At 38.1% G+C, this 15,574-nt stretch overlaps 2 protein-coding genes across 3 annotated transcripts; one reads left to right on the forward strand and one right to left on the reverse strand.

The window, feature by feature from the left end:
* Window positions 1-2,237: 2,237 nt before the first annotated feature.
* On the reverse strand, window positions 2,238-8,611 carry calr3a (calreticulin 3a). The gene is made up of 9 exons (XM_058401620.1): window positions 8,389-8,611; window positions 7,920-8,021; window positions 7,534-7,737; window positions 7,316-7,410; window positions 5,387-5,596; window positions 4,608-4,721; window positions 3,166-3,309; window positions 2,949-3,041; window positions 2,238-2,842 (listed from the first exon to the last, which is right to left on the reverse strand). The coding sequence occupies exons 1-9, from the start codon at window positions 8,477-8,479 to the stop codon at window positions 2,627-2,629; spliced, it is 1,269 nt and encodes a 422-aa protein (XP_058257603.1). The 5' UTR covers window positions 8,480-8,611; the 3' UTR covers window positions 2,238-2,626.
* Window positions 8,612-9,150: 539 nt separating this feature from the next.
* lg10h19orf44 (linkage group 10 C19orf44 homolog) lies at window positions 9,151-15,516 on the forward strand. Of its 2 annotated transcripts, none has more exons than XM_058401405.1 (8): window positions 9,151-9,570; window positions 11,070-11,681; window positions 12,577-12,859; window positions 13,182-13,258; window positions 13,508-13,928; window positions 14,018-14,107; window positions 14,321-14,487; window positions 14,968-15,516. In XM_058401405.1, exons 1-8 carry the CDS (start codon window positions 9,451-9,453, stop codon window positions 15,055-15,057), a joined length of 1,860 nt encoding a protein of 619 aa, XP_058257388.1. In that variant the 5' UTR covers window positions 9,151-9,450; the 3' UTR covers window positions 15,058-15,516. The 2 variants fall into 2 exon arrangements, with proteins under 2 accessions (XP_058257388.1, XP_058257389.1); XM_058401406.1 differs by having other exon boundaries at window positions 13,508-13,904.
* The last annotated feature ends 58 nt before the right edge of the window (window positions 15,517-15,574 follow it).

Raw genomic sequence — 15,574 nt, forward strand, 5'->3', positions numbered from 1 at the left:
GAACCGCATACTACTCTACTAAATAGTTTGCCAGAACAGTACGCTAACTTAAACACTCTAACCAGGATGAAGCGCTTACTTAAGAAGAATGATTAATCTACTTATTAAAAAAGGATTTTGACTATTCTGATTATGTTATATAGGATGTTGGACTGAAAAATATGTGTGGAATCATGGACTCGTTTGTATTAATCATCAAAGGATAAGGGACTTGTATGCAAGGACTTGTTTACCAAAGCATCACGTGCACTTAAACATCGTGTCTCCTCACTACAAAACTAATTAAACTGCACTTTAGTGTACACTACTTAAATGACCTATTTGTAATCTTGATGACTAAATAGTACATACTTTTCAGTATTAGATTATAGCAATGTGCTTTAAAACAACCCCTAAGTGGTCGCTTAGGTCTCCATGGTTACGATCGAACCCCTGAAACAGGTTAGGGCCGCGATAGATCGGGAGTCCCAAGAATACTGAGGCATTTTGTACGAAACCAATCTTATGACTTTTCCCGATCACCATCTGTACGGAATATATCGATTTTCGGTAGACGGTATAGATTATCTATGCTGCCGCAAATATAAATCTTACACGCCGAAGCCACACTCTTTCTCTGTAATGATTTCTTGCACGAGTATGCACACCTGCTGTTTCCCCATGCTGAACGATGTTAGCTGTTTGCTCTAGCCAAACGTATGGCTTTTATGTGCTTCCACACGACTAATAATCATTGATTTATTCATCATTGACACCTACCTGCATCCATTTGGAAGTTTCAGAAACCGGAGAACCCTGAGGAAACCCACGCACATGAGGGGAGAACATCTGAAACTCCACTCAGACAGTAACTTGAGCTCAGCAATTAAGATGAACTCATGGTTACATATACAAAAAAGGAACTGTTGGAGAGCTTGACCCTTAAACTAATTGTATTCAATCTGACATTTTTTCAAATGTGTTTCAAGACCCAATAAAAGCATTCAAAACTACGATAATGGTAGATAATATACACCGATCAGCCATAACATTATGACCACCTGCCTAATATTGTGTTGGCCCCCTTCTCGTTGCCAAAACAGCCCTGGTCCGTCGAAGCATGGACTCCAGTAGATGCCTGAAAGTGTGCTGTGGTATCTGGCACCAAGATGTTAGCAGCAGATCTGTCCTGTAAGTTGCGAGGTGGGGCCTCCATTGATCGGATTTGTTTGTCCAGCACATCCTACAGACTCTTGATTGGATTTAGATCTGGGTAATTTGGAGGCCAAGTCAACACCTCAAACTCATTGTTGTGCTCATCAAACCATTCCTGAACCATTTTTGCCTTGTTTGCCTTCTTCCCATAGTGCATCCTGGTGCCATGTGTTCCCCAGGTAAGTGACGCACACGCACCCAGCCACCTTGTTCCATTGATCTGTGGTCCAGTTCTGATGCTCAGGTGCCCATTGTTGGCTTTTCCTTCCTTGGACCACTTCTGACAGATACTGACCACTGCAGACCGGGAACACCCCACAAGAGCTGCAGTTTTGGAGATGCTCTGATCCAGTCGTCTAGCCATCACAATTTAGCCCTTGTCAAACTCGCTCAAATCCTTACACTTGCCAATTTTTCCTGCTTCTAACACATCAACTTTGAGGACTTGCTTGTTCACTTGCTGCCTAATATATCCCACCCACTAACAGGTGCCATGATAAGGAGATAATCAATGTTATTCACTTCACCTGTCAGTGCTCATAATGTTATGCCTGATCAGAGTATACAAAACATCCAGTAGAAACAGTTAAGGAACTGTTTGAGAGTTTTACCCTCAAACTCATTGTATTCAGTCAGTGATATTTTTGGTGTTTCAAGACCCAATAAAAGCACTCAACTATGGCGATGGTAGATAGTAAAGCTCCACTTTGCACTTAAATTTGTAAATACAAACTGTTTTCCCCAAGGAGATTAAAATATTAAAATGAAGTTAAACAGTTATTTCAAATAAAATAAATGAAAATAAATATGTACTGATTCAATCAAATGTGGTTACAACAGCCTTGTAGTTCACTGGCAAAAAAATAAAGACAAACACTGCACATGAATCTTGGCTAATGAATCTATTCTATTCTTTTTTCTTTTTTTCAACATTCCTGTTTGGAGAATTTTTGGAAATAATTAAGTATAATAAAATAAATAAGGAAATAAATATGTGAAAGAAACTATGTTTATAGGAAATAAATGACAAAGGAAAGCCAGGCAACGGTTTAAGAAAATCATTTATTTAAAAAAAGTGCAAATAACCTAAAAATGATAAACTTATCATTTTCCCCCTCTAGACATGATGGCATTAATCCAAATTCCGTTTAATTTACTTTTACATATGACTTTGGGTGGGAATTGGAGAAGCCGGGTAGCAGCAGTAGAAAACAAAAAAAATCCAGGGCACGGCTAAGATTAATTTATGATTGAAAAAAAAAGGGGCTCAGTGGTGGGGAAACAATCCTCACCAACTGAACTGAAATAAAACCACAGCACACCATTACTCTATTTGTCCTGTTTGGGTAGTTAGAGCCCACAGAAAGAGCTTCACTGAGTGGGGGAGGATCAGTAGGTTCTCCTAAGATGTGCTCGAAAGCTCTGAGGTCATCTACAACTCGTCTTTAGTAGGCTTATCTTCCTCATCATCTTCATCGTCCAGCAGATTGGGCTCCTCTGGAGTTTCCTCTTCCTCCTCTTCTGGTTCATCTTCTGTTTCGTCGCCGTCTTCCTCGTCACCTTCACTTTCCTTCTTTGTCTTCTCCTCTTCTTCCCTTTGCTTCCTCTCCTCCTCTTCCTGCTTCTCCTTCATTTTCTTTTCTGGCCCCTGTGGACATAGGACCATTATAAAAAACAATTTGCCCATTTGTGCAAAAACAAGTCAAATTTTTATATATACAAAAATACACAAAGCTTTGAGTCAGTGAACGCACCTTTGTGGCTCCCCATGTCTCTTTGCCAAATTCCTCTGCCTCTTTGACATCGTCAGTTATTAGGAAGTTATCAAAGATGGTACCAGATTTCACCTGGACATATAATACAAATATGATTTGTATAAACACTCTCACTGCAGCATAGTTTTTGTGTTATCAATCCATTTGCTCATTATCAATTTGCTCTTTCTGTACCGATGACCAATGACAGCCGTACCTGCCACAGGTCCAAACCGATAACCCCAATGTTGTCATATTTGTAAATCAAGTTATCTGGTGTGTATTCTGGGTTGTCAATCTCAGGATGCTCCCATGTTCCTTTGTAGTTGGGGTTGTCGATCTGTTTAGGTTTCCATTCTCCCTAAAAATGAATAAAGAAATGAACAAATTAATAAACACAAAGTGGTGTTAGTTAAAACAGCAGGTATTTGACAGCAGTATCATGGGCAACGGAGCTAGGAAATAAGTCTATAATAAATATCATTAATCCGAGTCACTATGTAGGAACATGAACATGACAACCAAGCTTAATATTTTATTCTAAATTGAAACAGCAAGATATCCATCTAAAGATTAAATACTCTTTCAGCTTTGGGGGGAAAATTGTATATTTATAATTAGATTTACAGTTAGAAAGATATATTTATAGTAAATATATAACTGTCTTGAACAATTACCTTCAAGCGAGGGAAAAAACTTTATAGCTGCATCATGAGCAGGGAACTGTTTTATAGACTTTTTGCTACATAAATGTAACCATAAATGGTTACAAAGTATTTCTTTCTTTAATCAATATTATACTCATCTTTGAGGGGTGGTAACAGTGAATCATAATATACAGTAATTGATTATTTTCTCCTCCAAAAATTCCTTATATATTAGGTAAGCTGGGGTAATAGGATTTGTGTGTTTTTTTTTTATATACAGTGCATTAGTAGGTTTTTCTCCATTTTGCACTTTTTAGCCCACAATCACCACAAAAAATAATTTCATCATCTACATCAATAGAGCTTAATACAGGTATTATAGCCATTTCAAAGCTCCTCTGCATGGTAGACTCATTTTATATATGTTTAGGTGATTAATCCATTAATGAATTAAACATTCAAACTTTTCTCTATCCCAAAGTCAGTGAAAGCAGTGTAAACCTGTATCTATTCATCAGCAGTATCTATTATTCGAACCATGTTAACCATATTAACCACACACAAAACCCTCACATAATCTCTTGCGACACATTTTCCCTATTGGGAACTTCAGTTAAATGAGAGCCTGACAACAGCCATTCACGAAAATATGACAACTTGATATCTGTTTATAAAGAGACAAGTAACACCTCAAAGGAAATCCAATTATTCTGGCACATATGCGTCCAACTCCCAAAAGTATGTGTCTTCAGAGACAGACAGTACTTAAGCCAGAGTCTCAGAGGAGAACTGCTTTGTATTGCTTCATAGTACTCAAGCCCATTTTATCCAAGGATAAAACACAGTGTAAATAAAATCGGTTTTATATTCTTGATATGAATTTATTAGCATTATTTATGGTCATAATTAAAGGGCAACATGATTCAAAAATCTAGACTCACAAATACTCCAACAGCACATCTGCGTCAATCTTTTAAACAGTTCTGTAGAAGCTCTTTGCTCTATGATGTACCTTGTACTCAGGGTTAGGGATCATTGGTGGCTCCCACTCGCCGTCCATGTCTTCATCCCAGTCATCAGGCTTCTTAGCATCAGGATCAGGAATGTTCTCGGGTTTATCCCAGTCCTGACGCAAACAATACAGAGCAGAAATTAAATATTATGGCTAACTGATAAAAAACAGGCCTGTTATAAAAATGTGGGCACTGTTTTACCTTGTTTGTTTTCTGCTTGTTTGTTTAACAACGTTATTTGCATTATAGATCAGCTTCAGTGGAGTGCAGGGGGTGGATCTCCTCCTACCTAGTTCCACCCCGTGAATTTTGGTTTTGCAATGAGGACTATTTCAGTTTGTTAACCAATAAAAGCTATAGCGCATGGCAGAGAAATTATCTCTGGACAAAGCAATAGTTGTGCCAATATGAAAAAAGGCGTCTCACGCCACGTACTCTACACTACTCTACACTCTACACAACAACACTCTTATCATTCCAAACTACTGTTGGCTATCTAACTAGCCTAGCTATCAGTAACAAATATTAAATAATGATCTGTGTAACTCTGGTAAGGAGAATGTTTGGCTTTTCTGTAGTGCTGGAGGCAGAATATCAGGGCTGTTTGATTTGATTTGCTCACAAACAGAATTTTTCACTTCTTCCTTAGTGTTTGAAGTGTAAAAGCAAATTAACAGCACTTAATACATAATGTTAAAGTCATCACACAACACAAGTTGTAAGAATAAATTATGTACAACATTTTTTTAAAGTGAACTCCAAAATGGCTGAGACTTACCTCTGGCTTTGTGTCCTCAGGATCGTCGATTTTGGCGCGGTCGTCCCAGTCCTCTGGCTTCTTTGCCTCTGGATCCTTAATCTTTTTGGGAGGAAGAAAGTCCCAGTCCTCCTCCAGAGAGCCTGACTCCACTTTCTCATTGTTGATTTTCACTTCATAGGTCTGGTCGGGCCGAAGGATCAGCGTGTACAGGTGTGTAAACTCGTCATCCTGAAAGAAGAACATAAAGGCACTGCTCAATAAGTCCATTAATCATATTGTATCATACAGCTTTGTATATTAGACCAGTGAATCACTGCTTTACAAATTTCACTGATCCACAGCTGCTATTTTGTAATTATTGTTTATATTGCTTGTATGTATCAGGGTGTTTTTATATCAGTAGGTGCGTTTACATGGAGACTTTTTAATCAGATCAGACTGAATTCAATCAGATTGACGAATCCGATCGCAGCGTTTACATGAATGCGGTATAAAGTAATCAGATTGTTATGCGCATTTACATGACACATGATTAGAAGCGGATTAGATCTTTTGACATGCGCACAGTCCACGAAAACATCTGTACGTCATACGTCATTCGAATCAACATCCGTACGTCATACGTATCACATGCTGACGTGTTAACTTGACACTTTTTTAATCTGATTGTGCTTCTAGTCCTGTTACTATCCATGTAAACGCACCTAGTGTAAAAGGTTTGTGAGTACTAGTCCACATATCGTGCTCTAAAGTGAAGTGATAAAGTCTACAGAGGATCTTGAAAAAGAGGTAAACAGCAAACAGCACTTATTCACGAATGAGTTTTCATTCAAAACTGTACACATGAAAGGCACTTCCATTCAAAACCCCTTTTTAAAAGAACCTCTGATGGACACTTTGCCCTGAGGTTCTACTTATGTTTTACATGAAGTACAAGACTGAAAGCAGACGTTTGTCCGTAAATGCAAGTTAAAGTTCAGAACATGCTAAAATTTCATTCTGTAAAAATAATTGGAACAAAACAGCCTAAAGGAGCGATGCAAAAACACAGCCAGTCGAATAGGTTCCTCTTTACTAATCACTACCACAGGGAAAAGCTTTGAGCTCTGTTTGTCGTACGTTGACTGGATTGTTGAAGATCTGTCATGATCCTGATCTTCAACATGAGCTCTTTAAAGCTTTTGCCTGACTCGTTATCAAGATAACAAATATAACAAGAAAACCAGGCTCATTCAGTGTAACTGATTTGAAGTATTCTTTGTTAATTCATGCTCGTGTCTTAAAAGTTCACCATGGACAATTATCTGGTTATGGATAGAATTTTTTTTTTCTTTTTTAATAGTGTTACTATGAGGATTCTATGAGGATAGGAAGTGAGACAGTGCCATTGCCACCTAAATCATACATATAAGCAAAATTGAACTATTACACATTTTACATATCTATTTAAAAAAAATAGTTTGTACTTGTACCTTGACTAAAATAACCAACTAAACAAAATCAGACAGGGTGAAGTGAGTAAATAAATATGGCGATAGTTATAGATAAGGATTTTAAATTAACATAGCACATTATGATATTTGTTCCCGTTTATGACAGTGTGAAACTTGGAGGTGGAAATACTGCCACTAAATTGCACTTCAAATAGCCATTACTATCATCAGCATTAGGGTCATTTTGATACAGCGGTCATAAATTGCAAAACACAAAAACATTTTTATTTCCAGATCATTTCTGTTATTAAAAATGTTTTTTGCTCTTATATATTATATCTCTTATATATTATATCTTATATCTTTATATATATATATATATATATATATATATATTTTTTTTTTTTTTTTAACAATAATCTCATTAAATAGTTTTTGGAGTTTGAGTGATTCTTAGAAATCAATCGTGATTAATCATAATTTATTTGGATTATCGTTCAATACAGTAACTCACTTTGCATCGGATGTCTTTCTTGATCAGATGGTTCTGTCCTTTGTAGTTCAAAATTACGTGCACTTTCTTGGTGCTGTAGCCACAGATGTCAGGACCTGGTGAAAGCAAGCGCAAAGTGAAAAAAAAAAAATGAACAATTAAAGTAATGTGCTACTGAGCAGAATCTCACATAGTTGTAGTGAGGTAGTGAGTGTCATAGCTGTGTCATTACAGCTTACCAAACATGATGTAATACTGAGATTCGCCGTGCAGGTCCGTCTGGTCCAGATCAGCTGGGAAGATTTTTACATAGCCACCTCCACAGTCAATCTTCTGCTCGTGTTTTACTGTGAACTGAATCACCAGAGTTTTACCTTCGTTGCTGACAGGCTCAAACCGGCCGGACAAGGCATAAAATCGAGCGTCCTGGCTTGTCTGAAGACCTTGAGTCAAAAAAAGAACAGAAATCAAAATCTGAAAATGAAACGATATACAAATTTGAAGCATTGATGGATGTAAGGGTAACTAAGTAGCAGAAGTGTTTCAGTCAATTTGCATGTGAAAACATTTGCTTAGACGAGCTTAAACAATGTCTTACTGGAGAAGGACGAAAATGAAACCTCACCTTTATCGAGCTCAGCATCACCGTAGAACTTTCCTGCAGAGAGTTTCCACTGTCCATAGTCTGATTTGTGTTTGGACTCCACCCATCGACTTTTATATCCATCTGCAAGAATCAAACACATTTTGTGATTTACAAATATGTGAACGTGAAAGCCTCCTCTGTATATATCCTTACAGCAGCCTTTAAACAGAACAGAAGACCTTAGGGTTGTATTTGTTCACAATTTTTAAGTATTGAAAGGTACAACTGTGGAAAAGTCATTAATGCAAACTGAACATTGACTCGCATATAGATTATGTTTTATTTAAGATCAAATCCAATTAATTATGAAGAGGATCTCAGGTGATGAACCTAATGGATAATGAGATCTATAAGACATATCAGCTTATTTAAACTGTATGTTGTATATAATATAACAGGAGTGCTGGATGGAAATGAGTGAAGAAAAGCGAAGAAACGCTAACGTTACCTCCATCAAGAAACTGCTCCTTGAAGAACACCGTGGCGTCGACAGTGATTCCTACAGCAAATGCTGCAAAAAGTGCAAGCGAAATTCTCATATTTGCACCTGTATATTGAGGGGTGATTTTTTTAACAGCCCCGGGCGACCAGAATGAGCGAGAATTAGAAAGGTAAAGAGGGGAAATGTGCAGCAGCCCTCCGTCAGCTTTCTGTTCCTGCACAGATGGCTGCAGCTGATTGGTCCGGCGCTCAGCCAATCAGAGGAGACCACGAGTTAAACGGCGGCGTCGCGCGCAGAGGCAGTGGGCAGTGATTATTATTATGATTATTATTATTATGATTATTATTGTTGTTGTTGTTTTCAGTATTTTGTCTGGTGATCGACTTTTGATTTGCACCGCTGAATGTCTTTATGTGAGTTTTCGTTATATTGTAATTATTTAATTATTTGATTATTTTTTGTAGCCCAATAATTGTTGAAAATTATTTTCTTACTTTATATGCATTAAAAATATTTTAAAAAAAATATCATTCGCCGTGCTTTTATTTAAGTTTGAGAGAAATATATATTAGTAAACAGGTTTAAGTAAGCAAAGTATTTCGATCTAAAATACATGTATACTTATGGAGGGTTAAAATAAAACATGAAATACACATACACAAATTTATATATATATTATATATATATTTATATATATATAACAAAACATTTCATAAAACAGAAATCAATTCGAGTTACAACAGCGCCAAATTGTGAATGTACTTCCGTAAGTTATGTGACGCAATTTCCGTTGTCCGGACGCTTGTTTGGTCGTTATGGCTAACGGAAAAAATCAAAGTTTGATTTGGTTTAAAATCGAAAACTACACAAAGCAAAGAAAATGTCATTTTATTTAAGGATAAGCTAATACATAATTTAAGAGTGATATTAGGTATGGTTTATCTGAGTAATGCACAATAACACAATTCCGCTACAGTCAGTTAGCTAACACTAGTCTGTATCTAGAACACGTCACAGTGTTTACATACAGGACGATTTACATCTCGGTGTAGTAAGCTCTTGATTAAAATGTGGAATCGTGGAGGCATCCGCAGTTCAGCTCTGGAAAGGGCAAAGGCTCAGCTCTCTGGACAGAGAGTTACAAACAGCGGAACATTACGGGATGATCAGAGAAAAGATGTGATCAGTGTAAGTCCGCCTCTATAACTTCTCTTTCTGCTGCTGTGGGTGCTCTCACATGTATACCAGGGTGTTACGGTTTGAAATTTTCACGGTGTAACAACCTAGTCTAAAAATATCATATGCAATTAAAAACACATAAGCCAGTGGTGAAAAACATAACATACACTATATTGCCAAAAGTTTTGGGACGCCCCTCCAAGTCATTGAATTCAGGTGTTGTTTTTCAGGGGTTAGACTTGGCCCCTTAGTTCCAGTGAAAGGAACTCTTAATGCTTCAGCATACCAAGACATTTTGGACAATTTCATGCTCCCAACTTTGTGGGAATAGTTTGGGGATGACCCCTTCCTGTTCCAACACCAGTGCACAAAGCAAGGTCCATAAAGACATGGATGAGCGAGTTTGGTGTGGAGGAACTTGACTGTCCTGACCTGATAGAACACCTTTGGCATGAATTAGAGCGGAGACTGTGAACCAGGACTTCTCCTTCAGCATCAGTGCCTGAGCTCACAGATGCGCTTCTAGAGGAATGGTTATTAAACACACTCCTAAACCTTGTGGAAAGCCTTCCCAGAAGAGCTGAAGCTGTTATAGCTGCAAAGGGTGGGCCAACTCCATCTTAAATTTATGTGCATGTAAAGACATACATCCCAGTTTTGGCATGGCTCGCACACTCCTCTTAAATTCATCCCAAAGGTGTTCTGTCGGGTTGAGGTGCAGGCCAGTCAAGTTCCTCCACACCAATCTCGCTCATCGATGTCTTTATGGACCTTGCTGTGTACAGTCATGTTGGAACAGGAAGGGATCATCCCCAAACTGTTCCCACAAAGTTGGGAGCATGAAATTGTTCAAAATGTCTTAGTATGCTGAAACTGAGTTCCTTTCACTGATACTAAGGGGCCAAGCCCAACACCTGAAAAAACAACACCTGCATTCAATGATTTGGAGGGGTGTCCCAAAATGTTTGGCAATATAGTGTACAATCAGAGTTATTTTTTGTATTATTTCTTACACATAGTATTTATTAAAGTTGTTCTTATAAACTGAAAGAGAAAGAAGCTTTGAGGAAAAGAGGCATGCTTGGACAAAAAGAAAACCAAGTAGCATAACAGTATGCATCACTCCTTAACCAAAAACTTAAGCGCTTAAAAGCTCTAGCAGTAATCATAAAGACTGTCCTATGCTCATCCCAGGACTCTTGTTTACAATCTACTTATACTGTACATTTTTTTTAACACACTTTCAGTACTGTTTCACATTGTAGTATACTTTTGTAGGAGTGGAATGGTTTATTTTGCCATTCCATGCCATGCCATTTAAGGATGGTTTCTCTCTAGCTTTCTTCAACATTAAGATTTAGGGACCTCTCCACTGTTTTCAATTTATTTATGTATAAAGTTGCTTTTTTTTGACAATGTCTGTTAAAAGCACTATATAAATAAAGTGGAATAAAATGAATTGTGTTTAGCACTTCCTATTTACAAACTAACCTTTTTTGTGCTCTCAGACCAGCTTTGGAAAAGCCATGCAATCCAGACAGATGCCTTTGCATGGCCTAAGTGATCTCTCCTCAGACGCTGAAAGTGAAAAGCAAGATTATGATGCTCACCCAGCTAAAACAGTGGCACACACTGCAGAGCCAGTAGAACAATTTGGCATGGGTGGTGGAAGTAGGTTTCTAAAGAGGTCAGCCAAGAGAGCGTCATCTCCTGCTGACATGGAATTCATTCCTCAGCGTGGCTCACAGAGCATGGCACTAAGCAGACTCGCGCTGATTGAAGACCGCATCAGAAATCGTACGGACAGAAATCTTGGCAGAGACACAGGTGCAGAGCTCAAGTCTAGTGTCTCTGTCCAGTCCAGCAGTGAGCTGAGTGCAGCTGACAGGAGCCATTTCCGTAACAGGAAAACCTCCACTCCTAAGGGTCAGGAGGAGACTGAGAGGCCACATGCAGACATTTACAAGACCTCTGTACGCTCAGTGTCTCGTATACATAAAGGTATGAGCATGGACAGCGATGAAGAAGACATGCGTAGACTCCTTGGAGAATCCTTTGAATCACCAGACGGAGTCAAAGGCATGCGACAGACAGAGACGAGTCCTCAGCAAGCTGTTAAGGTAAAGCTATCTTTTCAGTGCATACTACACATACACTCAACTAGACAGATTGGAAAATGAACAAGCAATATATACTTTATTGCTAAGAGTTTGTGGACACCTGACCAATCACACTTATATGTAATCATTCCAGATTTATTTTTCCTGTGTTGGTATAATAACCTCCATTCTTCTGGAAAGGCATACCTCTAGATTTTGGAGCATGTCTTTGGTGACTTGCCCATTCAGCATTTTGCCCATTAAGAGCATTAGTGGGGTTAAGCATGGATGCTGCAGTGTTGCATTTCATCCCAAAAGTATTTAGTGGGGTTGAGTTCAAGGCTCAGGCCACTCAAGTTCTTCCTCTCCAGTCATGTCGAGCAATGTCTTTATGGAGGTTGCTTTGTGTACAGGAGCACTGTCATGCTGGAACATGTTTGGCCCCCTTAGTTCCAGTGAAGCAAAATCTTAATGCTATAGTGCTTCTAATGTTTTTTTAAACCAGTTTGGGGAACCTTTCTCATTAACAGGATGACCATCAATTATATCATAAATTAACTGTCAGCAAAAATGCTTGGAACTAATAATAATAACAACAACAACAACAATAATAATAATAATAATAATGATATTGCTGTTGGATGGCTTTGTTTCTACACCATTCTCTTTAAATCCCAGAAGATCAGCAGTTACAGAAACACTCAAACTAGCCTGTCTGATACCAACAAACATGCCACCGTTAGTCACATAGATCACATTTTTTGTTTGAACAGTAAATAAAATTTTAGACATTGGGATGTTTCAAATATTCATATTTATATTCAGACTGAATTATTAGAAATCCATCCCATGAAAATATCTATAATATAATAAGAGGAAATATACATTTCTTTTCATTTTTCTTCCACATACACAGACAAACAGGAAAAGTAGTAAAGAGATTGTCCAGCTGACTCCAGAGCATAAAGAAAAGCAGCCCGTTCAATCAGCATTCACAGCACAGCATCATAAGCCTACTCCATCACCACCATTATCCCGTAAAATCTCCACACCCAGCAGGCCTTTCTCCCCGAGAGCTGGTCAAACCTCGTCTCTGTCCTCAGCGCCGGATCACAGTGAGATCAGGTCACTTGAGGAGCTTTTCCCCATCACCTCTGACCATGATGACACACAGAGTGAGAGAAGTGTGCTCTCTGATGGTAAGAAGCAAGATATACACTCTCAACAAGTAGCTACAGATGTGTGACAAATTATGCTTCCAAATTTCATATTCACCAAACTATTCAATGATATTCAATTTGCGGTTGAGTACAAACATAAAATATCCATGGAATTGGTCAGAATTTCTTCAGGATCAATCAGAAGAGGCTAAAAAATCTTTTTCAGTGATATTAAATCAGGCATCTTAAACCTTAAGCAGATTGTTCGTGCCGTACGTTCAGTTTTGCTCTGATGGATATCATGTCTGTGTTGTTTAAAACATGCAGTTGTGTTTGATTCATTACTTTTTCCACTCTGCAGATTTCAAGTTAAATGTAATGACGTTGGATGATTTGGCTCCTGATACCCTTGATACAGCTGGATTAATAAAAACAAAGGTAGACCCCAAATAATGTAATATTTTATATATATATATATATATATATATATATATATATATATATATATATATATATATATATATATACATACATACATACATACATACATAATATACATATATATATATATATATATATATATATATACATACATACATACATACATACATACATACATACATACATACATGTATCATTAATTATTCTTATTTAACTATGTAACATCTTGCGTTTGGTCGTCCACAGTCTGACGCGAATTTGCAGGAGCTCGGTGTGTCCTCAGCTGGAGAGATCCTGAACAAGCCTGCAGATGAACCAGTCTGCTATGAGAGTGACTTTGAGAGCGAGATCCAGACCGAGGAGGCTCAGAGTGTAGATGACATTTCCGAGCATCTCTCTGGTGTAGCATCTGAGCGTCAGACTGAGCCTCTGTCGGCTAAATCAAACAGCGATGATGATTACACTCTCTCTGAAAAGCCTTCCAAGTCCGCAAGCATCCGTTACAGTAGATCTGAGTCCAGTTTAAGCCACAGCAGAGGCTCTGACACTGCGTCCTACTCCAGAGACACCACACATACTCACACTAATCCACAAAGTCCCAGTGTGAGACGGTGCAAGAAGGATGCCACAGTGCAGACGCAAGGTCTCTCTTATATGTGGTCTTCTAGTACGTTTTCAGTTGTTCCTCTTAATTTAGTGTGCTACACAAATTGCAATATTATTTATATTTTTTGGGGATAATTGTTTCCTGAGCAGATCAGGCTGTGCTGGGCCTGTCAGTAGGAATGTCCTACGTGGATCCAACTCCTGTGGCGAGTCATGTGATCAGCGCTGAAGCCGTGGAAGGTAGGAGACCCTAAAAGCATGCTATCTTGTCATTTTCCCTGACTCAGTTGCTCAGCATTTCCTGTAACACATCAAATCCATGCAGTGCTGTTACTCTGATGTTATTTGAGGTTCATACTAACCAGGCTAGTTTCACCCAGAGAACTTTCAACCAAATATTTGATTAACACACTGCTGTAGGCTGAACATCTGATCATCTCTTGTGTCCTGCAGCATTAACGGCATACAGTCCTGCTGTGTTTGCTCTGAACGACATGCTGAGGCAACAGCTCACACTGACCAGGAACTTCATCCAGTCCAGCAGACATTTACATCAAGCCATGCTGGAGTCCCTGGGACCCGCTGACTACAGATACACCACACTGGAGGATGCGAAGGAGGTAAAGATCTCTTAAGAATGTTATGACAGTTATTTATTTACTTATTTTTGAGTGGTGATGAATTCAGAAATAGTTTCTTCACTATCAGATTTGGAATGATTATTTCATGCATATAGTAGTGAATGGACATTTAATCCTTGCTGATTGGGTATTAATCTAAATAGGGCTAATGATTTGATTACAGATATTGCAATAATTTAGGTCTCATTGTTTTCTGAGAGTATAATATACTGTATATTGACAGTACTGACAGTATTGTAAACAGATCTACAGATATTTTAGGATAAATATATTAAATGTGTTTTAGGGTCAACATTTCCTTTATGTCCATATGCGCTACTGTATTACTGACAAACATAAATATTATGAGTCATGAGAAGTCTTTTATTGTGATAAGAAATGTTTCTGCCATGTTATCCAGCCCTAAATCTAATCACACATGAAAGTGCATTGTTCCTAACTAGATGTTTCTGTCTTTAGTTTATCCGCTGTAACAGGCCTCCTAAGCTGACTATGGAGGTTGCACTGGAGGAGGTGCTGCAGGAGATGAGGGATTATCACTATATTTAAAGTGCACATTTACAGAACTGTAGCTGGAGCAAGCAGCAGCTATCATTCATCTACTTGTTGCTTCTGTGTATCAATGCAAAACGTATGTGTTTTCGAAATCTTTACTTCTATGAGGTATGTTTCCTATGGTGAAATTTCACCTACTATAAAAGAAACAGTTAAAATGCAGCAATCCCAATGTGTTATCCATCAACGGATTCTTTAGTTTTGCTCTTGAATGTGATTCTGAAACTTGATCCTACTAAATCAGCTATATTTTTGGTAGGGGAAAGTGTGGATTTAAAGGAAAAGTCAACAGCAAAACACATTAAATACCTATGTTTACACTGATATCTTTGATGTCTTTGTTCATTCTGGTGCCAATTTGTTGGTTGATGCAGTATTTTCATAACTCTGTGAGAAACTGTGTGCCATACTGATGTCAAATAATGCAAATTAAAGGCTACTGGTGTAATCAGAGTGAGGCCTCACATGCATTATGTACGGTACTCATTGTATAACATTTAATACACTGAAT

The sequence above is a fragment of the Hemibagrus wyckioides genome, linkage group LG10 (assembly GCF_019097595.1).
Source record: "Hemibagrus wyckioides isolate EC202008001 linkage group LG10, SWU_Hwy_1.0, whole genome shotgun sequence".
NCBI lineage: Eukaryota > Metazoa > Chordata > Actinopteri > Siluriformes > Bagridae > Hemibagrus > Hemibagrus wyckioides.